The sequence below is a fragment of the Hermetia illucens genome, chromosome 2 (assembly GCF_905115235.1).
Source record: "Hermetia illucens chromosome 2, iHerIll2.2.curated.20191125, whole genome shotgun sequence".
Classification (NCBI taxonomy): Eukaryota; Metazoa; Arthropoda; class Insecta; order Diptera; family Stratiomyidae; genus Hermetia; species Hermetia illucens.
The window spans coordinates 143,942,371-143,970,366 of NC_051850.1; the positions used below are offsets into that span (position 1 = coordinate 143,942,371).

Consider the following 27,996-nt stretch of genomic DNA (forward strand, 5'->3'; position numbering starts at 1 on the left):
GCTGCACAATATCTTCTGCCTTCGAGAGCATTGTTTATTTCTGATACAATCCGGTGGACTTGTTCTATTGTATTGTGCTGCTTTCTAAATCCGAATTGGTGATCAAGTATAACGTTTTTCTAATACTTTCCATATTGTTGGAAGAAGGCTAGGGACCTATAGGTCTGTATAATTTGACTTGTGTGGCATCTTTTCCAGGTTTTGGAATCATTGTTATGATTGCATTCTTCCAACAAATATCCGATTCTGAAGAATGCAGATATAGCACAGCAATTTGAGGGGTTTTACTGGCAATTGCTTCAACATGAAAGAAATAATTAGTCAATTAATAGTCACTGGATTTAGAAGTAGACAGCCCGCCCATGAATCGTTGAATATCAGACTCCTGATCCTCAATTAGCGCCGATTTAAGCTGTTTTGAAGTTTCATTAAGTCTGCTTTTTGCGTGGGGAAATCTATGCAGTTGCCATTCCCTTCGTGCTCGTCTTTTATCCCGCAAAAGTTTTAAAATTGTCAACGATTCTTAGAATTTGACTCTCTTCTATAGAGGCGGCTTCCAGTAACATTTTATTGAAACGCTCAAACACTTCAACAATGTCGGATTTTTTCCTTAATTGATGGATCAGTCCAGGTTGAGAGTTGTTGCACTTAAGCTTATTTTACACCGTGATAATTACGGGAGAGTGATCTGACGATAGCTCGTAAATTGTTTGTGCTATTGAACATTGGCGTCCGATTCCCTTTGAGACCCCAAAGTCGATTAGGTCTGGAATTTTGTTGATATCAGTCGGCCAGTAAGTAGGCTGACCTGCAGATATGTGGTCAAGTTTGCCGTCTAACACTGCCTCATACAGTTTTTTACCTTTAGGAAAAAATAACCTGGAACTCCAGTGGGTATGCTTTACATTGAAATCTTCAGCGGCGATGAATTTGCTCCCTAAAGTCTTGAAGAACTGAGTAAACTGCTTCCGTGCTATTTTATGTCGCGGAGCGCAGAAAATTAATGATATGACTAGTTTTCCTGGCCATACCTGCAGGTTGCTTGAATGAAATCCTTATTGATTACTTCCAGTGAATAGTGTTTGAGCTGTCAGGCCTCTGGTTTTCGCTCCAGGGTGGTTAGCATCTTAAAAAAGATACCTTGAACCTGTTATTTTTTTTTTTGTGAAGTTAGTTGCCGATATTAGAAGCAGATCGATGTCATGAGTTTTCAAAAAGACGGTAACTTCAGCTCTGTGTTGGCTTAGGCCGTTTGCATTCCAATCAACAATTTTGATGGTATTTATTTTTTATTTAAAAGAATCTGTAACATCATATTGTGGTTCTTTATTAGTTCCTGGATCATGGTGCTGATGGTATTCATGAACTGATTCAGATTATTCGATAGTGCAGCAATAATTGAAGATAGTCATTGCCTTGAACTGTCAACGGCAGGTTTGTCTTGACCTTGGTTTTTCACTACATCAGCATATCGCACTCCAGGACGAGTAGATGGTAAGTTAACATAACTAGCCGGAGTTTGTGTTTTAGCCATTTGTTGTTGCTTCCATTTTTGAACAGGCAGCGGGTTTTGCTTCAGGGATTTATACACTTCACATCTTTTATAATTGACAGTATGATCTTGTCCACAGTTGCTGCATTTCCTGGCTGTAGCATCTGTTTTATTTTTAGTGAAAGAACTGTTTTATAGAATTCCCCCTTGATCACAACGCGCAGGCCTTTGCTGGTATGTGTAGTATTGTCGGTTTTCCAATAGCAAATTGAATGAAAAACAACTGTTTCGAATTTTATCATCTATATTGACTTAATATTTCACCAATGGCAAACATAACATTCAGGTGATTATTCATAAATACATAAACAATTATCAACTCACATCATCGAAATTTTGTACATCCATTAAAAATATAAAAAGTTTAAATTAATAACGTAATTGTTGTATAGGAAACTGGGCATATTTTTTCTCATTAGACTACGTGCTCAATAGTGCATCGTGACTTAATCTTAAAATTTCATAGATTTCATAATCAATCATACGTTCTTAAGTTGGATACGAAAGGGCAATCAGTCGTCCATTTACATTATTTATGGGACAATTTTCTTTAAAAGGAGATGATTACATCGGTGTATATACAATTGATTTATTTACACGTATATAGGTCTGCAATAAGGATCCAAACTAGTGTATATTCATAAAGTGAAAATTCTAGTAGTAAAATACTCTCATCATCTAATAATAAATGCGTAGAAAGCAGTACGTTTGGATTGTAGGCTCCTGACTTGCTCAATTAACTCGAAGGAATTACTATGTTGGAGAATAGGGGAGCGTATTCCAATAATGTTGGTATCAATTTGATTGGAATGATTGTAAAATGCATTGATTCTTCAGAAAGGGATTTCTTAAAATAAATTGTAAAGCTCGTTTCGGTACATCGCGAATTTTGGAGTTAAAACCTTCACTCATCCATAAAAAGTGTGGAATATGGGCTATACTAAACGTTTATCCACGCGAAACCGTCGGCAGTTAGATGACCATGTATCGTTTAATATCGTTAAGTTATTTGTATATACAGAATAATATTTCATACTTTAAACATTTGCAAAACTTTTCAATTTATTCTAAATCTAATGCAATAATAATCTCTTTTGTCTCGAAAAAGTGCAATTTGCAGGAAGTAAATTATATAAATATATATTAATTTATGAACCGAAGACATTTGAAATTCCCTTAACTTACTCACTGGATTGCATAATATTTGCTTGCAATAAATATTCGGAACAAAGAGTGCTTCAAATATTTATTTTAAACTATGCCTCGTTCGAATAATGAAAAGTGTAGGAAAAAGGTGAGATAAAAACTATGATTTTATAAAAGTTTATATGGAATATGTATTCATTTTATATTTAACTAATATTTTAGGTATTGCAATCAACTATTTTCAATAAGTCGGTGAAATCTAGGTGCGCCAAAAACAGTCGTGCCTGAAAGTGTTGCGCTATTTGGAGCGCGTCATAGCTTAAAGTAGCGCGACTGAATTGGCCCTTTTTCTATGACCATCGATATTTTTTATCATAGTTGATCCATAAACTTTTTGAAATGATACAAACTGTGTCCAAAATAATTTGCATCAATTCGAAAGAAGCTTGTCTCCGAAATATGCACAGTACATGCCAATCAATTTGAACATTCAAACAATTATTCACAAAATACTTCTAAAATTTCAATGCAGGTGGGATTTTTTCCTCCACGTATGCATGAACCGAACAGTCTCATTCAAAGACGTAGTATCTAGATAACCAATTGGATTTCGTTGCTTTTCTCTAAGAATTCTGTTCCAGTTTTAATGGAAAAGCCAATTTTCTGACCCTGTCAATAGAAACTTTTTGCAATGCGTTAAAGTAACTTTCGTTCTCGATTAGCCAATATTTTTACAAGATGGCACAATACTGACACAAATGGAATAGTTCTTATTCATCACAGTATTAAATACCCTCTTAGTTCAGACTATAAAAAAATTTTCCCTTCCTAGGTATGTAGGTCAAAAACTCCTAACCATCTCTCCTTAGGTGATACAGACATTGCTTCTTGCAGTTATACTCGACGATAGTTACAAGGATCAGTTATGGATGTTGTTAAAGCTCTTATGAAATATTTAAAATGAATTAACTACCTACGACTTGCATCGCGACGTTTTAAAATATCGAAAATTACATCAGATGCATTTTGATTATCACTATTGTGTGAACCTTCCGAATCGGAATTGTTCAGATCATTTGAATCTAAAAGTGGAATGCTTTGAGCAGTATTATTGCGAAATTTTACGTTGGTCGAAATGTTATTCGACATGGAATCGTTGTTTACTATGAACACCTCTTCACTCTTCATTCGAATGTAGGTGGTATATTTGTGAGCAACGTGGCAACAAATACCACATAGGCATAGTACCAAGCCCATTATATTGATGGGACTCAACTGATCACCTAAAACTTCCACGGCAAGAACAAGTTGGAAGATATCCTGCAAAATACAAATATAAAGAGCAATTAATATTCGCCTGTTGTTTATTAGTGATAATGGGAAAAAATGTTTATTCAATGAAAATAAATCTTCAATTGGTTTTAAGAGAGCGATAACAATGTGCTTACAACTATACAAAGAATTTATATTAGAATTAAACAAGTCGGGAAACCGGAAGCTTAACACTTCAGGTATAAAAGGTTTTGTGTTTTCTTATGTGAGCAACATAACGTCAACGGCGATAACCTGCCCAGAACTAAGCGATTTAAATATCTCGGGTCAATGCTATCAGCCAATGGAGAACTGCGTAATAAAATTGCTTCACGCATTAACGCAATCTGAATGAAGTGGCATTCCACAACCGGTGTTCTTTGTGATCGACGTATCAGCGAAAGCCTCAAATCTAAAATTTACCGCAATGTCGTCCGTCTGCCGCTCTCTATAGTTATGAGTGTTGACCGACTATAAAAGACAATGAACGGCTCAAAAACCAGCACATGGGCAAATAGTTATAGACCGCTAAGCCTTCTCAGCAATATAGAAAAACTATTGGAAGGGCTAATCAAACAGCGTAAATAGCGTGGAAAATAAAAGATTGATACCAAATAAACAATTTGGCTTCAGGCTCAGTCATTTAAGCTACCAATTATTGCGGATCATTATCAAAATTAAATCTGCATTGATTGCGAAACAATCTATGACTTTGATATCGCTGGATCTAGAAAAGGCTTTCGATAGAGTTTGGCACAACGGTTTGCCCTATAAATTAATAAAAGAAAATTGTCCTTCCTATTTTATCGGTATTGTTAGTAGTTTCTTATCAGTAATTATATTTCGGAAATTGAAATTATTGAGGCCGGAGTTCCACAAGGGTCGGTATTAACTCCTCTAGTATACCTCCCCGGTTCGAAAATGTGCAGTTTGCAATCTTTCCATATAATACCGTCATTTATGCAACGAATTCTTTATATTCAGAAATTCAACCACCTTTTCAACAAATGTTAAAACTAAAACCGGCTTCGGAAAGTAATAACTGAGACCTTTCATTTGACATCTTACATGACTATATTTGGTGAAAAAAAAATTACACCCTTCTTTGCATGTATGAGGACATCCCCTTAAATTCGATGTAGAATTATGTAACTCACTGTATGCGTGAGCGTTCACAGTTCCTACCTGTCTACCAAATTTGGTGTCAATCGCTACAATCGTCTCCGAGAAAAATACGTGTGACGGACAGACAGTAAACCGATTTTGATAAGATTTTGATTTACACAAAACTTTAAAAAATGGCAGGAGGAAGCTGGCAAGTTACCAGTTAGGATATTCGAAAATCACCAGAAGTGATCAGTAAGAAGGTGACTAAAAAGCAGAGGCGAAACTACCGAGGAGCAGTAGTAGGTGAAAGTGTAAAATAGCAGATAGAAACCATGCGATACATATGAAACAACAGGAAGAAGCCATCTAGCAGCAGTGTACAACTCGCTTAGTGACTTGAGGGCAGTGGTTCGCCAAGTTGTAAAATTGATGAGCGTAACACTTATGAGTATTTTTAGAAATGTTAAGTGTTATAATTGGAGTAGAGGAAGGGACGTAACACGGGATTATAAGAAACGTCGGACAACATCTAATTCTTTGCCACCGTCAGCAGAAACGACGCTTCCTAGATGTACAAATTGATCGACTTCCTCGATGTTCTGCACATTAATACAGATAGGGTGAGTGTGATAACTCGTGGGACTGAGAACCTTGGTTTTGTTGGAGTTGTATCTTCAGTCCAATTCTACTTGCCTTTCTCTTTCTAAATCCAGAGCCATTTGGCCAAGGTCGATGACACCGTAAAAGATTAAACAGATGTCATCAGTGTAGTCGAAGTATTTGAGTAAAGACGTGAATTTCTCCACGTGCTCCTGACAAAGGAGCATGATGAACGTCAACGATGACAAGAAGAAATAATATCAGTAACAAGATAAAACCCTGGGGGACTCCGTTTTGAATTTCAAATTCCTTTGAGGAGTCGGCCGTTAGCGACCTTCACAGGACCATCGAAAGATTTGTGACCACAAGCACGTTCTTCTATAACGCGGTATACACCTCTGAAATCAAACGGAGGAACTCCACAAACCTCCCACTGTCAGCGTTACGGCCGCCAGGATCGTGTTTCTCCACCACATGACCGGGCAAGGTTTTGTCAGGGCCCATATTGGCATTCAGATCACCCATCACGATCACAATGTCACCTTCAGAAAGCCTTACCTTTAACGCAAATCTGGTGTCGGATTGTTGCCGACGGTCAAGCAACAATCCGACACCAGATTTGCGTTTGCTACCATTTGGCTTTCCAGAATACAAAAGCGTAATGACGCAACAATTGAGGAGTACTCTTCAGAGTCCCACCATATTACTTCGCTTAGGCCCAAAATGTCCACCTTATATCGTTGGGAATTCTCGCTTGAATTGGAGAAAGCTGGCATTCTAGGGACCCTCGATATCATTTTCGAGGAGCGTGTAAACATTGAAGAACTCAATCATCAGCCGTTTTCCATAGCCAAAGATCGAAGCTGTAAGATCAGTCCCGCCCGAGCAACAAAAATAAATTTAAAATTCAAATAAAAACAATATGAAACTGAATAACTAATAATAAAATAAAGGGGAAAATAAAAATGTGAATCAGAAAAGAAAATAAACAAATGAATAAATAAAAAGAAATATCAAAAAATAAGTAAGGAAATGCTTAAAAATTAATTAAAGGAGACTCCTCTCTCAGAGCTCTAGGGTTGGTTCACAAGGATATAACTTATCTTTTCGTAAATCGTACTTGTAACCACACATCGAAAATCATAAACCCTAAGTAGCGCTGAAGATTCAAATGTGTATAAAAATTTAAACATCCAACAAGATAGGCAAAATTTTAAAGTACTACATTATAGTTCGGTTTAGTATTTATTTTGATATAGATAAATGTAAATGTGTTTCTGAGAAAAAATTATCTAAATCGTCTTTTATCTGAACAGTACGCTAATCAAGTTTCAATTTCATTTCATGGCGCAAGCTTCACTAGCGGTCATCAATACCAACCGCGGGCTCCATAGAGCACCCTATTCTGGTTTCCGAGGTTGCTATGTCATCAATGCCACCATTAAGTAAATTCTTGCAGCTTAGTCTCGGCAGGGCCGCTTGCCGGTCGATTCCTTCACACAGAGAATCAAAGTAGATCGATCAAAAGATCTGAGATATGATTTCACAGGACGGCGACGTCGGAGCGTCAGTCATAGTAAGTTTTTCACGAACCGAGTACGCTCTTCGAAACCGACTTCTACTTGTCGAAAACGGCGACCGCGTTCGAACACAGATCTTTCCAACAAGATACTCAGAAAATTTTGACAGTCACAATGAAATCGATATGATCGCCTAATATAACAAAATTAAAAGTAAATCCTTGTACAAACCTATAAATACTCTTTTTCCTCGAAACGTGTTGGAAAACTAAGGAAGATTTCCAAGAGTATGTGAGTGGCCAGAGATTTCCGAAAAAATACTGCCTTTAACAGTTTAACTACAGGTGCGTGGCCAAATTAAAAGGAAGAAAATCTCCGGCCGGGATAACAGTCCCCTCGGGCCCAAGCATAGCAATTCGATCTCATCTTTTCCGTTCCATGATTATACGATCTTTTTTATCGGTCTTGAAATGTTTTGCACTTATTATTTCGATATTTCCACGTAGGGGGTATTACACACTCTTCGCTATTACTTTAACCACACAACTATTATCGAAAATAAAATAACCATAGGGGTAGGTATGGTAGGTATCAGTGATCGCTCCGAGGAACCCAATTAGCACTATGGTGCCCCGTTTTGATGTCACAGCCTCCTAAGATCGTGACTGCTGTTATGAGAGCAAGGAGAAAAGGCCCAGCCGGCTTAGATCTTTAGATTCAGCTCGTAGCTTTCACGAAGGAAAGCAAATCTCTCACCCTGCAGCTAGAATTCTCTGGGGTACTCAAAGAATGGTTTACCAAGAGTCCTTAGCCTGCCTCTCGCCGTAATCTTGTACGTATTTCCACGCGCCTGGCACAAGAGCTCTGGTGATCGGGTTTTGTTATAAGCACAGGTGGTAAGCCTTCGCCATCTGAGGTCCGTGGCTTCTAAGTAGTGCGACTAGAACGCGCGTTCAGCGCATTTCTGCACTGCCTACCAGCCTCGAGGATGTCGCTCCAACCGCTTAGTACAAAGCCTTAATGGCCGCTTGGCTGGCGGTTAGAATGTTATGTTTGTTGCTCGAATCATGCCCCAGGAATCGACAGGCTCCCAATATTGCCAGTACTTCCGCTTGGTAGGCGCTCGCGAAACCTGAGAGATTATACGTGGAGGAGGTGTAGGAGTACATTGAAAGCATCTATCATGTTGGATTGCAGAGCCCCGGCGCAAAGCCTGCCATCATACAATAGAGCCATACGTTAGGATGGGACGTGCCACAGCTGTATACATCCAGAGAGCCATCCTTGGCCGGAGACCCCCATTTCTTCGCAAAGATTCTCTTGCAATCGAATGCTATACAGGCTTTCTTAACCCGCAGTTCTATGTTCAATCTCCAACTCAGCTTTGGATCAAGGATTACACCCAGATACTTTCCATTGGTGGTGGAATACAGATACTCTTGGTGGTGAACAGCACCAGCACCTTTCTCTTCGTTCCTTCCATGATGTCACTCATAACGGAGGGAAACATCCTTGACAATAATATCACCAATTCGTCGGCATACGCCACCACCTTCACCCCGCTCCTGTCCAATATACGCAAAATTTCGTCCATCATCCAGAGCACCGAAGAGTTGGCGCCACCCTGGGGCATACCTCTGTTCACAGCTCTGATCAAGTGGCTGCCTCCCAAATGCGACTGGATTATCCTGGTTCTTAGCATGAATATTATCCAATGCGTAAGATATCCCTCCAATCTAATACTGGTCAAGGGTTCCTTGATGGGGTTGGTAGGAACATTGTTAAATGCTCTCTCTTTATCCAAGAAGGCAGCTAGAGTGTGATACATGTACTGCGGTGACCACTCAACCGCGGCAATTACCTCGTGAAGTGCTGTTTTGCCTTTGACGTAGGCGTGCTGCGACTTAGAGAAAGGCGTTCTCTCCATAATCGTCCTTACGTGGATGTCTAGGACGCGCCCTAGGGTCTTCAACACGAAAGAGGTGGGGCTGATTAGTTGAAAGTCCTTCGCGGACTCATGACCGCGAATTGTAAGGAGGAAAATGGAGGTGTTGAAGGAAGTTAAGTAGATGAAACAGATATATACTACATACAAGAAAATGAATCTCTCATCCGCTTGTCACTGCGAAACTTATCATTTACTGCCATAAGCATTGTCCCATTCTTAAAAAGTTACCATTATAGTTAATATCTTCTAACAGATCAATTCTCAACATTCCGACCTATTGGGGAGAATTTAATAAATTTCAAAACCCTTATTTAAATTTACCAGCAAGAGAACAAAGCAGCTGCCTGAAAAAAATGTTTGATTTGGATATTGAGTAGGAACTATTGCACCAACTCAGAGTTGTTCTATCTATGTCGTTATTTGCTTTCAGATAAATATTAACTTCTAGATTGGTTATAGTTCTTACCTTGAATATTCCACTTATCGATAAGGTCAAGCTCGATGTGTGTGATAAGACCATGAATTCACTCACTTCCATTGCAAATGCAATCATCGCTCCAACCGTAATTTTTGTAAATACAAGCAAAATGTCAGTGTACGGAACAGTACTGATTTGTTGTAGCAAATCAATTGCTTGTTTACCTATGACGAAAGAAGTTTTAATGATATTCCCATGAACTAAACTTACTAGCCAAAAACGCGATGTGTACCTTCAAAACCAATAGTGAATGGAATTATTGAGATAATCATCCATGGTTGCATGTGGAAAATCATATCGATTGGATTATGTAGTCCCAGTTTCGATTTCTGCATAATTAACTGAGCAAAACTCCAACGAATACCACTCGTGAATGAGGCGAACAATAAGAATGCAAAACCGAATACATCAAATTCCGTTGACTTGTAAGTAAACATAAATAATCCAGTGGCAATCATAGCCACAATGGCGACAAGTGACCAACTCTGTTGTAAGAAAAAAATCAATCGTCTGCAAATTGTCTTACCAAAAAGTTCCATACCTTCTTTTCTAATCCAAGTAGAATGGCGAAAAACAGTATAAAAATAATTGTACTTGATTTGGTCATAGTATAAAGTGAAATTTTAACTAGTTCCAGTCCCCAATTGGAGAAACCAATATCAATGCCGCTAGCGATACCAGTCGGTGATATTTTTTTGAATGATGTCCGCCAATCAAGTAGAACGCGCGATTTTCCAGTAGCTACTCTGTAGATGTAACGTAAAAGCGTCGAGAACATCAATTTGATGATTAGATGGTAGAGAACTATTGTTAGCGGAAATTTGTAACGCTGCAATGAAAAAATATTTTAAATTACCAAAAAGCAAATTAAAGTAGGAATGGAACATAATGCTTTCTCTTACTGTAGAGCTTAAATTAATTTTTGAAATTTTTTGTAAGGACTACCAATGATAAATATATGACAAAGAATTGAGAGAGATTGTGTAACTGTATTATTATCAACAGCTTTTTAGCCAGGCCTGAATAGAGGGGGTGGAAAGGGGGATATTCCCTCCTGGAGTTTTCTTGAGAGCCCACAATAACTATTTCAATGAAAAAAGGCGATAATATGTAAGCCTGCATAATTTCACCCCGGCCCTGTTTCCACCAAACTCGATTTCTCACTTTCATTTCATAACCTTCAATGCTTAGGCAGCAGATAAGACATGGTGATGGCGAATACTCTCCCGCGAGACGTTCACAGTGCATCCCGATAGAAAGTAACTATGGAAAAAGTAGCAACCAAACCGCAAGTTAGATTGGTAAAACAAAAATGTCTTAGACTATGAACAATTAAGTAAACGTTAATATCTTGGAATATGCGGTCAGGGGTATATGTGTGGGAGTTTAAAGGAGGTTGTGCCCATATCGTGGGCGGAGTTCCTAGTGGGCTCAAGCGTGGAGTTGTGCTTTACAACTCGCATACCCTAGCCCTTAGTTGCGACAGGAGTGTTAAATAGGCCTCGCATCCATTAGTATGAGTGCTGAGCCTGTGCTCAATATAAATCAATACTGCTGTGTTAGTCATGGCGGGGCTCTGATTGTGGTATCCAAATCAATCCGTACGCAAAAAGTACCGTAGGATTCCTACACGACAGGTACTCACGCTAAAACTCCAGGACTTTCATGATGGACAAAATAATAACCTTGCCCTCATGATTCCTCAGAAACTTGAGATTTTAGCAAAAAATTTGCGAGTTCTTAGCCACAAAGATTTTTCCGGAGCCTATGTAACACAGAAATCTATGACCGATATCACGTTTGGTTGTGGATAAAATCGATGTGTGTGAAAATGATTCAGCCTGCAGAGTCTATAGCAAAACCGGGATGTTTGGGGTTACTAGGCTAACTCGGACACCGGATGCTGCGCCACTAATAATGATGATAACATACTGAAGCAGCATATCAAGAAGCGGAGGGTCACATGGAATATACACTCTAAAGCCGAGATAGTCCGCCGGCGGAAGGTAGTGAAATCGAAAAAATATGCAAGAAGAGAAAGAAATGAGAACTACAGCTAGAAATGTACTAGGGTATACACTACGATAACGTCGGAGGTTAGTAGCGAGGTAATTAGAAACAAAGGTAGGACTTATGTATTTCTTTTATAAAAACAATTGAGTGGGCATTTGCCCCATTAGTTCCTAGCACATAATATATGCATATATTATGTGAGAGTATCCACTTTCGCGTGATACTGACATTCAAAGTCTTGAATTTACATCGAAGCGATAACATTGACCTATTATAAGCTTGGTAGTAATAGTGCGATTTCCATCAAACTTGGTACGATCATGATTTATGTTATAACCTACATTGCTGCAATTTCGTGATTTCAACATTAACTTAAGGGGGGTTTTGCAGTCAATTACTATAATTTAGTATTATACTATCATTAACTTTATTTGAACATATATCTATCAAGCTATGCGATTTCGATCGCATAGCTTTCGGTCACGCTGCTCCGCGCGTCTGATGAGATCGCCTCTGCCCTGAATTCGAAACCGCATAGCCAATATTATAAAAAATTGTTAAAAGTACTGGGCGTTTGCCCACGAGAGAGTAGTCCGCGCACTGAATAGCAGAAGTAAGTTGCTTCTCAAATATGTGCAGCCCGCCATCAAGTAGATGGTGGGCTCTGGACAAGCTCCCCCCAAAACAAAGCTTTCCATTTTTATTAGCTCAAACCAGTTGTAGGTTCTAATAAATGCGATTTCGGTCGTTGTAAATCATACCCTTGGCGGGTTTTGAATTGAATATAAACGAGCCGAATGCCACCTGTTGTCGCTTTCGGTCACGCTGCTCCGCAGGGTAGAGGTTCTGAGGCAGCGTCTGATGAGATCGCCTCTGCCCTGAGATCGAAACCGCATAGCCAATATTATAAAAAATCAATTCATTCTTTAAATTGAATCCGAAAGACGGTGACATTATCAGTATAAGAATATATTTTTTTTATCTCAGTTAATTTCATTCCGCCAAAAACTGTGTAGATAGCTAGAATTTGAATAGGCATGTTGTACAATGGTTGTCCCATGATTCATGATACACATATAAGATAAGAAACAATGCGATATGAATTGACTAAGTTCGAGTCGTGCTATCAACGAAAATAAATCAGTTTATGGAGATGTTATATATACACAGATATTTTTTCAGGTGAGGGAACTAAGCACTGTTTGCTCATGTACGTATTTAAATTTCAATGAAAATAATAGATACGACGAGGCATGTTTGCATGCTTTATGTGATTTTGCAATGAATAAGGGATTCTAGGTAAAAAGTGTGAAATATGCTGAAACTGATTTTACTAGAGAAAATTTTTCGCAAAAAGTACATTGCTCTTAAAAATATTGTAGAAAAGAACCATGACAAATGCACGATTACGATATGGTTATCTGATGGTACCTAATATTGCAAGAACTTCCGATGAGTTGCCTTGAGAAAGTTAATTTTTATCTCTTTGTTGAGGCATACATTGCGCTGAAGGCGTAAAGGAACCTTAAACATTAAAACCGCCAAATTTAATACAATTCTTCAACTTTGTTGCTAATTTTATTTAATTTTCCAGGTTTCAAAATAAATTTGGATATTCCATCAATGCGCATAGTATTCTCATAGATAAGATATTGTCTTCCCGGAACCGATCTTTTAACATTGGTTTTTCGTTTCAATCGGGTTACTGCCGCGAAAATTCCCTTCCGTTTGATTTTTTTTGGGACCTGGTCGATGAACTGAATCATTCATTATTTTATCTTCACACCCATAAAAAGTTAAGATTTGGAAAAAAAGCTTATCAATTTTCCCATATAATATAAACTGAACCCCCTAAAATAAAATGTTTGCGAACATTATGTTGATCGAGGTACATGCATTAGTATCCACAGAGATTCAACCTGTATATGGTAGGTAAACACTGTATTATCAATCGTATATTGTGTAATGGGTCAGTATGAAAAGTTACAGAAAATTTTGAGCTTTAAGAAGAGTAAAACTGCCTTTATTTGAAAGAAGTTCAATTTTCCCTGACCCTCCTATGTATTAGGAGGAAGTTCTTTTGCAATCATTAATTTGAGTTTGCTTAAGAGAAATGCATTGGATTGATCAATGAAGGATTCTCACTTTTACAATCATTCCAAAAACACATTCATGACATGAGAAATGTGTTCCTTCAGAAAAAAATCCGCCTCACCAAAAATTCCACTTTAATTTCCCTGTGAAATGACTTAAATTAGCTACATCTACAAAGTTTTCATCCGTCCATCGGAATGCGGAATAAGAAAAACGATGGTCACAGGGTACTATAGGTCCCAGGGCGAAATGTGGATTGGTACCCACTATGGAGCATAAAACCAACAACCACAACCAAACCCTATTACCACTTCCACATGGTGAGCGCTGGTAGTTCTTTCTTAACAAAAAGCTATAGACGGGAAAGAATGAAGGCGAGTCTCACGCGCTTAAAAATGGGATAAATTATGCCAACTGATCCTCCAGGTTGGAGGTTGGCTAGGGTTGACAAGCCTACACGGAAAACCGAAGATACGACGCTACAAAAGGAGCCTCGGACTGGATGGATTTTTCAGGATTTTACACTGCACCTTATATTATAGTGGCCATTCAGTAAACCATGTGCTCGAGGTAGGTTTCTTAATCAGCAAAAAAATGAAACCTGCTGTTATCAGCTTTCAAAACATAAGCGAACGGCTATGCACTCTGCGTTTGCGAGGTAAATTTCGAAATATAAGCCTCATTTACATACACGCCCCTACAGAGGCTACTTTGATGAGTGCTCAACAACCGGAACATCGCCGAGTTGGAAGTCCCGCCAACTGAAGACGACGGATAAATGCTGCCACTACCAAGCATCAAAGAAACAGTTCGTCCAATCAATTGGCTTAAAAATCATAAGTCGCCAGGAACCGATGGAATTACAGCTAAACTGGTTGAATATGAAGGCTACCAACTACACCAAGCGGTTCATCAACTTATACTTAAGATGTGGGACAGCGAATCAATGCTTGACGAATGACAGCGAGGCATTAACTGTCCTATACATAAAAACGAAGATATCATGCAATGCAACAATTATAGAGGTATCACGTTGCTGAGTACTATCTATAAGATATTCTCCGCTGGTCGGATAGTCCCATACGATCAAAACATCATCGGCCAACACCAAAGAAGCTTGTGCGGCAAGCGATGGGAAAATTGTTGGAATTAGTTTCACCATCTTTTCATCGACTTCAAGGCGCCTATGATAGTGGGGTATCTCTCGCTAAATGAAGTGTGGATATCACACGAGCATGTTTCGAGGTCCTTGGAGATGTTGACCTCCGGCGTCCCTGAGTGGATGCAGCATGCTGGAGTTGCTTAAACCTGATATGATATCCAGCACAGGATCAGCGGGGAGTCGCAGATTCTCCCTGTACACCATTTCCAGGAAGCTTGCCGTGGATTCCCCTCGGTGGGCTGTGCGAAGGCCGAGGAGGACGAAAGGCAAGGACTGCGACCACGCCGGACCGAGCCATTAAGGCGGCCTTCAGCGTCCAGTGCCAACATTCATTCATTGGACTGAGAATGGTACGTAGTGGTCCTGTGGCATTTGAAAGCCAGGATCATGCCTAACTCCGAGAACAAAGTAAACTCAAATTGCATTCCCTGGTCTGGGATGATAACAGCTGGTTCACCAGGCCTTCTCGACAGAGGGCCTCGGCACATGATAGTGCAGTAATGTCAGTCAGAGGTATTGTTTCAAGCCACCACGGAAACCTGTTAATGATTGCGAGGCAATACTTGTAACCGTGCGAGTCTCGCAATGACGCCGAGGTGGATAGGGTGGAAGCGCTTGGTCGGGAATATGCCTACTTCCTTTTTTTACGTGCTTGTTGATCTTATATTGTAGTTGCGTTGAGCTGTTAAGAAAAGAAACTCAACGGTTGCCAGATTTGATTCACCCGTTGGTGAAGAGCGGTGCATACGCTCTGTCTGAGCGAACACGGCTGGGGATGCATCTGGCCGAGAAAATGCCAAAGCTGTAGTATTCAGCAACTGTTATTTGACGGACGTCTTTCGTTTTGGGCTTAGACAAGTAAGCTTTGAGGGTCGCTTGGTGAAGAGCGATCTTGGGTAGGAAACGACGAAAGAAATTTAACATGCCCAAGAACCTTCACAGATCTTTCACGGTGGTTGGCGGGGGAAAGTTTTAGATCGCTTCAAACTTGTCTGGGTATGGTTGAATTCCGTCAGGGGTGGTCATGTGGCCGAGAAATGTCACTTGCTTCTGCAGGAATTTGCATTTTTCCAACGTTTAGAATGAGCCCGGCCTCAAGGTGACTTTGGGCTCGAGATGGTCCACATGCTCATATTCGGAAGAAGAGGCGACCAAAACATGATCCATGTAGACGAAACAGAAGTTTAGGTTTCGTAGGACAGAGTGGATGATCATCCTGGTGAACTCGAAGAGTCCGAAAAGTGTGCAGATAGCTGTTTCCGGTATGTCTACGGGAGCAACAGGGATTTGGTGACACGCCTTGGCCAGGTCCAAGGTCGTGAAAACACAGCAGTTTGCCAGTGAATGCGCAAAGTTATGGATGAGTGGAATAGGGTATCGGTCAGGAATTGTCTGAGCACTCCTGTAATCTCCGCTAGACCTCCATTCGCCATTTGGCTTAAAGACCATATGGAGTGAAGATGATCAACAGCTATTGGAAAGTGTACAAATAACCTGTTTCATGAGATCATCGACCTATTTCTTTGCAACAGCTAACTTCTGGGGTGATAGGGGACGCACCTTTGAGAAATCAGGGACTCGGTAGTGTTGATGTGGTGCTGCACATTATGCTTAGCCGGCTGGGAGAAACTACTTTTAGCCGCAATATTGCGATATTTTCAGAGGGGTGCATGAATGCGATAGTCGACGATGTCCTCGAAAACAATGGAAAGAGTGTCGTTTGCGCAAGTGGAAGTTAACTAACGACTTTAAAGGGGTTGTGGGGTCTATTAAGGGTTTGTTCTGCAGGTCCACCAACAGCCGGAAGCGCCTAAAATAGGGGTGCAAATGTCTGCCAAAACGAATCGCTACTCACGTCCATCTGTCAGTAGCCGTAAGTGCAGATGGGAGAGGAGTTCGCGGCAGCCAGTCGCTAGTTTTGCGATATTAACGTGTTTGGACGGGGTACGAGAGAACCGATACCTTCGCGCCCGTGTCGACCCGAAAGGGCCGAAAAGTATAAGACGACGAGATACTGCGCTTCGGGTAGCCGCCGCCGAGGCATTCAGCGAGCCTAGTTTTTTTTTTATTGAAATTGTATCCGGTGGTCCATTTAATCGCTTGAGCTCTGAATTAACGTCCTTTTCCGAGTAATCTCTTTCAGAGCATCCAGAACACTGCACGTTCGGTTTACGTCATTTTCGGTAGGCGGCACCATAGGTCTGTTGTCACGGGACTCCTTCTCGTCTAATTTTTGTGCAATGCCTCCCCGATTGGGTGCGAGCACGACAGTCCATCACTTTAGCGCGTTCACTTTTCTGCGAGGTCACCACTTTGGTACATTTGACCTACTCTTTATTGTCGGGGAGTGAAAAGCACTTTTTACAAACCGTTTTCGAGGTTTAGCTGAATAAGATAGGAGTTAAAGCGACAAATTCGACGAACCAACTCACAAATGTCATATTACTGCTTCTCAAAAATGAGTGGCAACTTTTTCTTGCAATGTCGTGAATTACGTCCGCGCTCATCGGCGGTCGGAACAAGACCTGCGACGACGCAGGGGTAGATAGGGTGCAGTGGACAAAGTATCTTGCTGACGGGACGATTGACCTCTTTAACAGGTGGCCGGTATACCACATTGCAAATCTTCCGATGGTGTAGCGAAGCACGTTAACAGTCGGCTCCTCATCCACGATAACGAGCAACTGAAGAGGTGGAAAGAACACTTCAGCAATTTCTTGATCGTATGGCATCCGGTGAAGTTCCACCTCTTGTAGATAAAATGGGCGTAATATGTGGATACAGACTATTCCTCCAAGCAGGAGAGGAATCATCTCGATCATCATTTGAGTGTATTAAATGGAAACTGCTGGGTTTGATGCTCTCCCCATAAAGTTATTTATTGCTGTGCCTGAGGTTGCTGCAGATCTGCTATATCGGCTCATACGGAAATCCTGGAAATCCGAGGCCGTCCCCGGAGAGTGGAAGAAGGAGATCAAAAGAAAGGCACCCGTTTTGAGTGTTGAATAAGAGGATTATTTGTGTGCTCTCTGCCGTCGCAAAGATAATAGCTAAAATAATCCTGGAATGCATGAAGAACACTTCGAAAGCTTGAGCGACAGAGAGCAGGTTAGTTTCCGCTCAGGATCCTCTTGCATTGACCACATCAACACCCTACGGATCATATTAGAACAATCCGCAGACTTTAGATCTTTGTTTCACCTGCTGTTCATCGATTTCGAGAAAGCTTTCGATAGCGTGAACAGGTACCTGGAGTGCTGTAGATAGGAGGGGCATTCCAGAGAAACTAATAGCTATTATCAGATGACACAAAATGTCACATCCTACATCAAGGCAAAATCTCGGAGTAATTTTAGTTCCAAAGCGGAGTCCGAAGTTGCATCTTCTCACCGATAGTATTTCGACTTGTTATCGATGACGTTCTTCATATTCCCCTGTACAGAGGGCGTAGAGGGCTTCAGTAGACCATAACATGTTTCCTCAAACACCTCGACTACAGCTTGGCCGAATTGCTTTGAATTTGGAGAAGGAAGCAAGCAGAGTCCCAGTGAAGATAACCGCGAACAGTTGTTCCGACGGCTTGATGTTTCTCGATGCAAAAATAGCGCTAGATTCACCACCAAAACACCATCAAATTGAGGGTGTTCCGAGCCAACGAAATTTTTCTACGACAGAAAGTTTCAACATTAATAAATTGTGTTACGAGTGGTTTCCACGGGCGCGAAACAAATGTATTTTTTTGTTGGGAACATCAATAAAATATAAAGTGAAGCAAATTACTGATAAGCTATACAAAATTTAACGCATCTTCCAGCTGGTTGGAGCGTTTAAAAAAACATCAAATTTAGAGGAGGATATTCCCACTCTAACTAACCTTTGAAAACCTAGAAATCTATGAAAGGATTTCGCGACTATCTTAGTGACAGGACCCAAGCTTGGGATCCTAGGGAGAATTTGGAATATTTTAATTATCTAGCTTGGCCGTATAGCCCCCTCCTCCTTCTCTTCTTAATGTCCTCAGATACCCACAGTGTCTCTGTCTTTCTCTCTAGAAAAGCTAATTGCCGTTTTGCTCAAGCACAACGGTGCCTCTGCCCCTGGTGCTGACAACATCAGTTATCAATATATACGGTGGTTGGCGCCTGAAGCCCTCTCGGCTATGCTACAGGGGCTATTATTTGGGCGGTACCCATTACCAAAGCTCGTAAGGACCTTGAACTTTTGACGAGTTACCGCTTTATCGCCCTCATTAATGTGTTTGCCAAATTATTAAATTCGATGATTAAGGTTTGTATCAATAATTTCTGTTATGAATAAAAAGTTCTGCCGGCCAACTGTTACGCCTATTTTGCAGGCAACACAACCAAATCCCAACCTATATCCTTCAAAAGGAGCGGGGTTACACCCCTGCTTATTAAAGTTAAGAATCACACACTTGCTCATGTCATCATCATGCCCATCACCTTCTTAGGCAAGGAAATAAGGAGAACTTTTTCGGTTAGAGATCATTTGAGCTCTATTATCCCAAAAACCTTAAAGGCCGGTTGGCTGATTAATCTTGCAACTGGATTTTCTTATCAAGATCGGTGGTAAGGCCTCTTTTAGAGTATGCAGCTACGTCCACCATGAATTCGTCCAGATACTGTGAAAGCAAGGCTAACTATATATCTATTTGTATTCTGAGAAGATGCCTCGAGCTGACCAGGACCACCCCCATCCACCAGGATTTGGCTTTGGCTAAGAAGCCGTCGCTCCGTTTCAAAAGACCCCTCTTGGCGGCTAAAGAACTTCTTAAACTGAAGGTAAGGAATCCTAAAACCTGCAATTTAGTGGTACGAAATCTGAATGCTGACAATGGTCTCTCCTCGATCAATATGTCGGTCCGGAGCCCGTTTACCACTGTAGTTTCCGTGACTTCAAATAATTTTTAGGTCATCTTGTCTTATGATTTGGGAGAAACCTGTGATAGAGTCCACGTGGTGGCTGCTTGTGGTAGATTGGCCGATGGCCTTAAATCTAGAGGTGGTTTCTGGACATTTTTTCGCCAACATTCACGGGACTTTACTTGTAATTAAACCGGAACCCACGCTTGTACTTACAACTTCCGAAGAAAAATTACTGAATCGTCTTCGAACCAATCACACATATAATAAAGTCTTTCTCAAAAAATTTGGAAATATAGCTTCGGACATATGTATCACTTGTAAAGTTAAGGAAACTAATGAACACATAATCTTCTGGTGTAAGTAGTATACCAGATTCGATGTCTGGCTAGAGCAGTATTCACCTGGCGGCTCTGCTTAACCGTGTGAAAAAACAACTTGAGCCGTCCACTCCCAACCTGGAACATAATTCAAAACAAAAAATATTTGCATGTTCAATATTATTGTGCATTACCTTTGATCTCCAGCGCAACAATAAACACAATAATAATATTGGCTTTTAATGTCGAACATCTGGGAGAATGCACCAGATGCAGCCTCGTAATTGTGCATGGAAATTGTATTCGCTTCGCACAATCGGAGAGCGGCTGACGATGGACCGCACACCGTTTTATTTACGGCAATTATGTGCATCGATTTTTGAGACCATGAGTAATTGGAGTGATTGCATGTTGGTGATAACCTTTTTCTTTGGAAAGCAATTGAAATTGAATTCTCCTGGGAAGATGAAGAGTTCAAAGGTGGAAGGTTATCTACATTGACTCATTCACGCACCCGATTGTTATTAAGAAACGAAAGTGGTTTACATTTCACTATTCAATGCAAAGTCATTTTAAAGCCACGGCAAGTATCTGTTGCAATTTACGTTCTATTCAGTGAATTACCGCAGCTCCACTATCGTATTTGGGGATTAATTTTTTTTAGAATTGGAGCATGTGAATTGCAATTCTATCGCTTTGGTTTGGACTGGTTTGTGGAATTGGCCGTTGTACTTGGGCTCGTAAAGTGGCATTCTTGTTTTGAGTAGATTCTAGTCTAGATTTCGGCGTAAGTACTTAAGTACTTGCTTATTCTTTCAGGTATAGATAAGAGGCAAGTTCAAGTTTCTCTGGAATTTTACAGTTGAAAAAAAATTGGAGACAACGCGGAAATGTGGTGATATCAAATATGCCTCGCAGCCAAATTGTATTCGATTTGAACATATGCTGATGTGTGAAAAGCTCTGCAAGACCCCATCGTGCAAAGATATTAAGAATTCCCTTTTGTTTGCACATCTTGTGTACGCGAGATTGTGTTATGCTGGCTTCCGTCGATAGTGCAAATATCGCGTTCTAATCGGCGTCTGAGCCCACGCTCAATGGAAGGCAACGTTGAGTTATCGAGAAAGCGAAAAAAGCACGCAACGACGTGGAGAACGGTTGCATGAGATGGAGGTGATATACATAATTCGCCTTGCAATATGGAAGTAATCGATATGGATTTACTACACGCTACCTAGCTACATGTTTCCCACGAATTGTAGATGTAATGTGCGGCGCTGTAGCGATATTCTGGGCTGGAAATGTACCAGCTGGCGCAAAAACAAACCGAACAACGTAAACACTGAGATTACAGGAAGATTGGTGATAAGCAAGTACCTTGATAAGCCATGACTGGTAGAAGGTGAGGCAGATGGACAGCGACAGGTACAAGACAATGAGTCCCAGGCTCCCAATTGCCATATGCAGGACCACTTTCGACAGCGGCGATCGCTTCGGGATGGTGTCGATGCGCATCACGTTCTCCAACTCTACTTGATCCTCGTCTCGAATATGACTGTTTCCCGACGTGTCCGTTGGCAGTCTTTCATACTTTGGTGTTGACATTTTTGCATGAGTTGCAGTTGATGTGCTGTCGTTATTATCGTCTTCGGCGACGAGATCGAGTTGGACCCGGGAGACGATCTGATGTTATTGGCAAAACACAATTTCCTCGAACACTACACGAACGATTTTTTACACGCTTGGAAGCTATCCCATATGGTTGTTCTAGTGGGAATCACAAATGTCGAAGGTAATGGGGGGAAATTTTACAAAAGCGATAAGTTGCGTAGTTGTCGGCACGCACGCATGACAACTTCCAACTTTGTTACTATTTTGCTGCCGTCTGTTGATTCTGTCCCGGCTGACGTTGACATTTCGTTTCGGGCCGTTCTTTCACTTTCTTATAAGAAAGTTGTGGGTGCGTTCGGTTTCGGCTCAGGTGAAATTTATGGCACAATTATTTCCAATTGGTAATGACAGCACGAGTGACAATTGCTTGTTGTTTTCGTGTCAGTGGATGCCTTTTTGTTAATTATAATATTGAAATTTGGATGTTGAGTCATGGTAGAAAAGCTAGCCGGGGAATATTCACAATACTTAAAGAAGACAGATATTGGGAAAGAAGTAAGTAAATAAAAACAGCCCCTATTTACGTTTTGCCTGCTTATGTAGAATTAAAGATGTTTAGTCTGTCGCCTGTCGTCCAACAAAATGTTCCACTCATTCTTAATTACTTCATTCCGGCAAAACAATGCTTTTGTTTTAATATGTAAGGGGTTCTAGGAACCCATTCACTTGATGATGGCTGGAGTAATTAAGCAGAAATTGTAAAAAGTGACTGACGGTTTCATCCAGGGGCAAGTCATCAGACGCCCCTCTGCTATGGGAGCAGCGTCATCGAATGTGGCTCCAGGTGGTATTTGCCTCTTTATGTATAATTGTGGTCACGGATACCTCTTTTTTTGAGCTAAATACACAAAAAGTGACTGACGGCTTCCTCCTAATTGTCCCCGTCCAACGTCAACCGAATGCGAACTTAGGATTCCTTCAATCCTCAAAAAAGGTCAAGGGACTCATCCAATCCGATTCAAATACTTCCTATGTCCACTGTGTCCCGTAAGAAACATTAGGTTGTAATTCAACTGTCCATGCTTTCACTCGCCCCGTCTCCCAATACACGGCATCAGTGTACGGGTCCAACGGCTTTTTTCGGAATTATCCCATCGTTGTTGCCATTTCGTGTACAGCTCTTTCCTAGTGGCTCTCCGGAAGCCCGCAGCCACGTCGGCCGTATTCACCCTCCTTCTCCGGTAGAGACAGTGTACTTCATTCCTCTTCAAGGGAATCATCCTCGCGATGACACGCACTGACTCACCGGATACTGTCCTATATGCACTGCACACATTTAGCGCAATTGGGATATGCCAGTGCGCACGCGCAGGCAGGAACCATCTATAGCAGGATGGATTTCACCATCGCTGCGATAAGCAGTCGGCGACTAGACTTTGGTCCTCCAATATTAGACATCATGCTTACCTTACTAGAGATGAGCTAACCTTTGCTGCCTTTTCGCCCGCATAATCCACGTGCCCTTTGGAGCTCAAGTTGGCATCGATCATTACTCCCAGGTATCAAACGATTCATTTTGAAACGACCTCGCGATTACCAACCCGGATTTTGACAATATTGTTTTTCCTGCTATTGGTAATAAGGAACGTTTCCGTCTTATCTTCCCGCAGGTTCAATTTCATCATGATGGCATGAATAGTTTCACTTCCATACAGTTCTATGTCCTGGGAATGTTTCGCAACTATTACCACCGCCAGGTTGTCTGCAAAACCAATCAATGTTGCCGCCTTTGGTACGAAGGCCGAGCAGTACGTCATATGTTATGTTCCACAGCAGGGGTCCAATACGTAGCCTTACGGAACACCTGCTATCACAAAATATTCCTTCGGTCTGTCGTCTGGCTCATACCAAAGAAGTCTTTCGGAGAGGTAACTCTCGGTTATCCGAGCTGAGTAACTAGGGACAATCAGTTTAGCCAGGGTACCCTTAATCCAACCGCAATTGGTCGAGTTAAAGGCATTTCTGACATCCAGCGTCACCCCTCCCAAGCCAGGTACACGACGGTTGCTATCACATCCACAATGGACGTGCTCAGCGAAACCCATACTGCCGCTCCGATAGACCACCCAACAAATAGAAGCAGCCTGTTGTATACTACCCTTTCCAAAATCTTCCCCATAGTGTCTAAAAAACAGATAGGGCGACATGAAGAGGGTGCGCCATGTGGCTTTTGGGGCTTGTCTTTTCTAGGCGGGAAACACTCCCTTCACCATGCACGTGCTTATAAACCATGAGGCCCTGATTTTAGCACTCAACTTCAGGGGTTTGTTCGGAATCCCGTCCAATCTCGATGCTTTTTTTATCCCCAATTCGTCCACAAATTTTTCGTTATTCTTCCTCGGTCACCCTGGGAATTGTGAAGACATGCTGTGGAACTGTTGGCTGAGGGCCACTTTCTTCCTGTTGCAGGAAAACGATTGCGATTATTGTGAACAAGAGTCGCGGGCATGTCACTTGGAGTGATTTTTATCCACGAATCTTGTTCATTGCAACCCTGCACGCAGTGCTCCACGGGTTCGTATTTGCCTCAATGTACAACTACATGTAGCAATTCCTCTTAGTTTCCCATATAGCCTCCTTAAGTTACTTCGAAGATCGCATTCTTTCTCCGACTGCCGATATTCTGGCTTTCCTCTTGTCCTTTGGTAAAGCCCCATTGCTCGCAGATACGATGCTCTCAACAGCGTGATTACTTGGTTCCACCAGTAGTTTGCTTTCCTACTATTGTGCAACTTCTGCACCGGCATTGCACAGTCGCATGCCTCAGTTACCCGGTGATATAGCTAGCTCAATTTTTCTAGTGCAGTTCTCAAGTGGGTTACTTAGGCTAAGTATCAGTGGCCGCTCCAAGCAGCCCAATTAGCGCTGTGGTGCGCTGTTTTGATGCCAAAAACTTCTAATCCCATGGCAGCTTATGTAAGAGCCAGGAGCAGCCCATAACATTCACAAGGGAAAGCAGCTCTCTCACCCTGCAGTGAGAGATCTCTGCCCAGCTGACAATCGCCAGTGGGACACAGACTATACCCGCCGAAGGAATGCCTCGCCTGGCTAGTCCGTTAGCTCGCTGATTTCCCTCTATGTTCCTATGATATTAAGCGTTTCTACACATCCCCAACAACCTGGAGGATGTCGCTGCTGAGTACAAGGCCTTAATGTCCACTCCACAGCTATACAGACCTTCTTAAACCCCAGTCCTTTGTTCAATCTCCAATTTAGCTTTGGATCCAGGATTACACTCAGATAATTTATATTGGAAGATAATCTATTCATTCAGTCGCAGGAGGTGAAATTCGAGTACACTTATCTTAGTGGTGAATAACTTTAGTTCCGTTTTAGTTGGATTTATGCCGGGTCCGCATTTTGTGGCCGACAGGCACATCTTTCCCAACGCTCCTTCCATGATGTTACTCATAATGGAGGGAAACATCCGCGTCGGCATACGCCACCATCTTCACCCTGCTCCTGTCCAATATACGTAAAATTTCGTCCATCAATATCAACCAGAGCACCGGAGAGACGGCGGCACTCTGGGGCGTACGGAGCAGTTTCTGTAGATTGCATTTGAGGTAGGGTGGGACTTAAAGAAGGCGTCCTCTCCATAATCATCCCTAAGGGGATGTCAAGGAGGTGAGGCTGATTAGTCGAAAGTCCTTCGCTGATTCATGGCCGCGCTTGCCTGCTTTCGGTATGAAAACTACTCATGTGCGTCTCCAATACTGTGGAGCGTATCCCAAAGAGATACAGCTCCAGCAAATATTGACATGCCACGGCACAACCCTTTCTTGCTACCTCTGCAGCATAACTGACATTATGCCAATCGGATCTGGAAACTTATATGCGAGAGTTTGTTTTTGATAACGGTGCTCTGGTTGATAACGAACAGGTCGCTGGAATTCATGTTCGAACACAGAAAAGTGGGCTGGTTCTTTCTCGCCAGGATGCATGCTCTAGGTCTGTCCTGATTAGCGTCTTTTGTTCTGCGGAATAAATTGTAATATATTTTTGCTTTGGAACCCTCTTGTATTAGTGCGCTACCCTTAGCATGATCGTCAGTCCCCATCGAACCATCTTTGCGTCCCAGACTCCGAATCGCACTTTGTAGTTCACCGTTTCCAATGCCTCTAGGCACTCTCAATTTATACGGAGCAGAAAAGATTGACTGTTCTTTTGGTATTCCTCACCCTTGATAACTACCCAGTCGTCGATGGGAATCCTGGGAGGCGCAGGGATTAGACGAGCTTGTCCTTATCCATGCGGATCTTCGGCAGCCAAATGCGAACGGCTGGCTTCCTAACGATCTCGTCGTATGGAATGACTTGATGATTGATCTTAGCGACGCATAAACGGAGAAACTCCATGGAGAATTGCTCCTCGTATGCTATAACTTGAAACCCTCGGACCACTTGAGAGGAATCGAAGCTCGAATCCCGTGTCTTAGCCTTTGTCGTCCAGGATATACTCGTTGACCGTGTCCGACAGCCTGGCCTCAACACTGGTCCACGACTTCGGTGCTGGTTTGTCGCTAACGGAATTGCCATCCGCCAGTGTCTGTATTCTTCCACAATCGCCTGGTATTTAACGAGGTCTTTTTCATCCCGCTTGTCGTCAGTACACTCCCTAGCCTAGCCTCCTTATTCTTCGTAATAGAATGTGTATGGCCTTCTAGAATTAGCTCTTGGGCAGGACTCCAGTGGACCTCCGCTTCTTAGTTGGTTACCGATGAGGACATTTTTGTCAGCCCTTGCTTTTGAGGGGTCCCCCGACATCGACGGTTTCGCGCTATGAGTACTATGGCTGGTATTCGCCACGCCCATCTCGACGACAGTGGATTCCAAGCTGGAAACCACTTGCCATCTCGCTCCGGGAGGTCCTTGCGGTTAGTTTCAGTGCAATGCTTGTGGCAATGATCGCGCTGTACTTGAACCACAACTTTTCTATTTACTGCTGATCACAAAGTGGTTAATCTGCTCATACGGAGTCGGTTAGTTGAGACCTAACAGACCTTATGGAAAGCTCTGCGTTCGAGGAATGTGCCACCAATGATGACCCGGTGAAACCCACAAAACTGTCACAATTATCGCTTCATCTGGAGTGGCATTCTGAAATTGCCGTTCTTTGTGATCAACGTATTAACGAACCTCTCAAACCCGAAATTCACCGCAGTGTCCTTCGACCGTCATCCTCCATGGTTTTGAGTGTTGGGTGAAAGCTTTTCGACTCCATCCTGATGAGGCTTTTGAACGAGCAAATGACGAAATCGATCAAGACGAGTCTACCCCACTTCTGAACGGGACAAGATAGATATTTTTTTAATTCAAATTTTCCGTTTCAGTTGACATTTTATGTAATTCTAATCCATTTCTAACACATTCATTCTTCATTATATATTTAAGTAGGGAAGAATTTCGGCAGAATCTTATCAAGATATTTTCTATTAGATTTCGATTGGTGTTTCCACTTTTAACAAAAGTATGTTTTCTTATGTGCAGATAAACCCAATATGCTCTAGCATCGAGGAAATGATGGCTAGACTGGAAGAATTTGAAAGTTTACTAGTAACTGTGAGTATCGCGTAATCAGTCATTCACAAATTTTTCCCTTTACATCCAAGTTTCCTTCTTTTCAGGTCAAAATTGACTCAAATTCAAGTATACAACAAAATATTCCTCAAATCCTTGCTCAAAAAGCTGAATTTGATTTACTGTGCCAACGTATTGACAGCCTGGAAAGATTTGTAGCAACGGTAAATGAAAATCTAAATACCATGGAAAAGACGATAGAAATTGCCGAGGAAGAACTGAACGTCACAGATTACAGCATCAAAGGATTATTGAAGCCGCTGTTTAACAAGTCGAAATCTACGAACAGGCCTAGAAGCAATTTAGAAAATGGCGAATTTAAGACGCCCATACTTCTAAAGACTTCGGATTATTTCAACAGTGAAAGCGAAAGTGTAGACAAGAGCTGAAACTGTTACCGTCAATTATTTTGATATATCGTTAATGCCTTATAATATGCATGTAAATATTAGCAGTGAAGTAGTGTTTTGCAGGACGCAAGAGCCATGATCGCAGGGCCTAAATTAATTAAGTGCCTTTTTAACAATTAGATGTTAGTCGTAAGTATAAATTTGTACCAGGAGACGAATAAAAACTATGTATACTCATTTATTTCCTTTGTGTTTCTTCCAT

The 27,996-nt window shown here is 41.5% G+C and overlaps 2 protein-coding genes across 3 annotated transcripts; one reads left to right on the forward strand and one right to left on the reverse strand.

The window, feature by feature from the left end:
* Window positions 1-1,778: 1,778 nt before the first annotated feature.
* On the reverse strand, window positions 1,779-22,028 carry LOC119647927 (solute carrier family 35 member C2). The gene is made up of 5 exons (XM_038049259.1): window positions 21,512-22,028; window positions 10,204-10,491; window positions 9,895-10,147; window positions 9,651-9,826; window positions 1,779-4,018 (listed from the first exon to the last, which is right to left on the reverse strand). The coding sequence occupies exons 1-5, from the start codon at window positions 21,737-21,739 to the stop codon at window positions 3,668-3,670; spliced, it is 1,296 nt and encodes a 431-aa protein (XP_037905187.1). The 5' UTR covers window positions 21,740-22,028; the 3' UTR covers window positions 1,779-3,667.
* LOC119647928 (biogenesis of lysosome-related organelles complex 1 subunit 4) lies at window positions 20,758-27,975 on the forward strand. Of its 2 annotated transcripts, none has more exons than XM_038049261.1 (3): window positions 20,758-20,921; window positions 27,295-27,366; window positions 27,432-27,975. In XM_038049261.1, the coding sequence occupies exons 2-3, from the start codon at window positions 27,325-27,327 to the stop codon at window positions 27,771-27,773; spliced, it is 384 nt and encodes a 127-aa protein (XP_037905189.1). In that variant the 5' UTR covers window positions 20,758-20,921; window positions 27,295-27,324; the 3' UTR covers window positions 27,774-27,975. The 2 variants fall into 2 exon arrangements, with proteins under 2 accessions (XP_037905189.1, XP_037905188.1); XM_038049260.1 differs by lacking the exon at window positions 20,758-20,921 and adding an exon at window positions 22,156-22,300.
* Window positions 27,976-27,996: the final 21 nt, after the last annotated feature.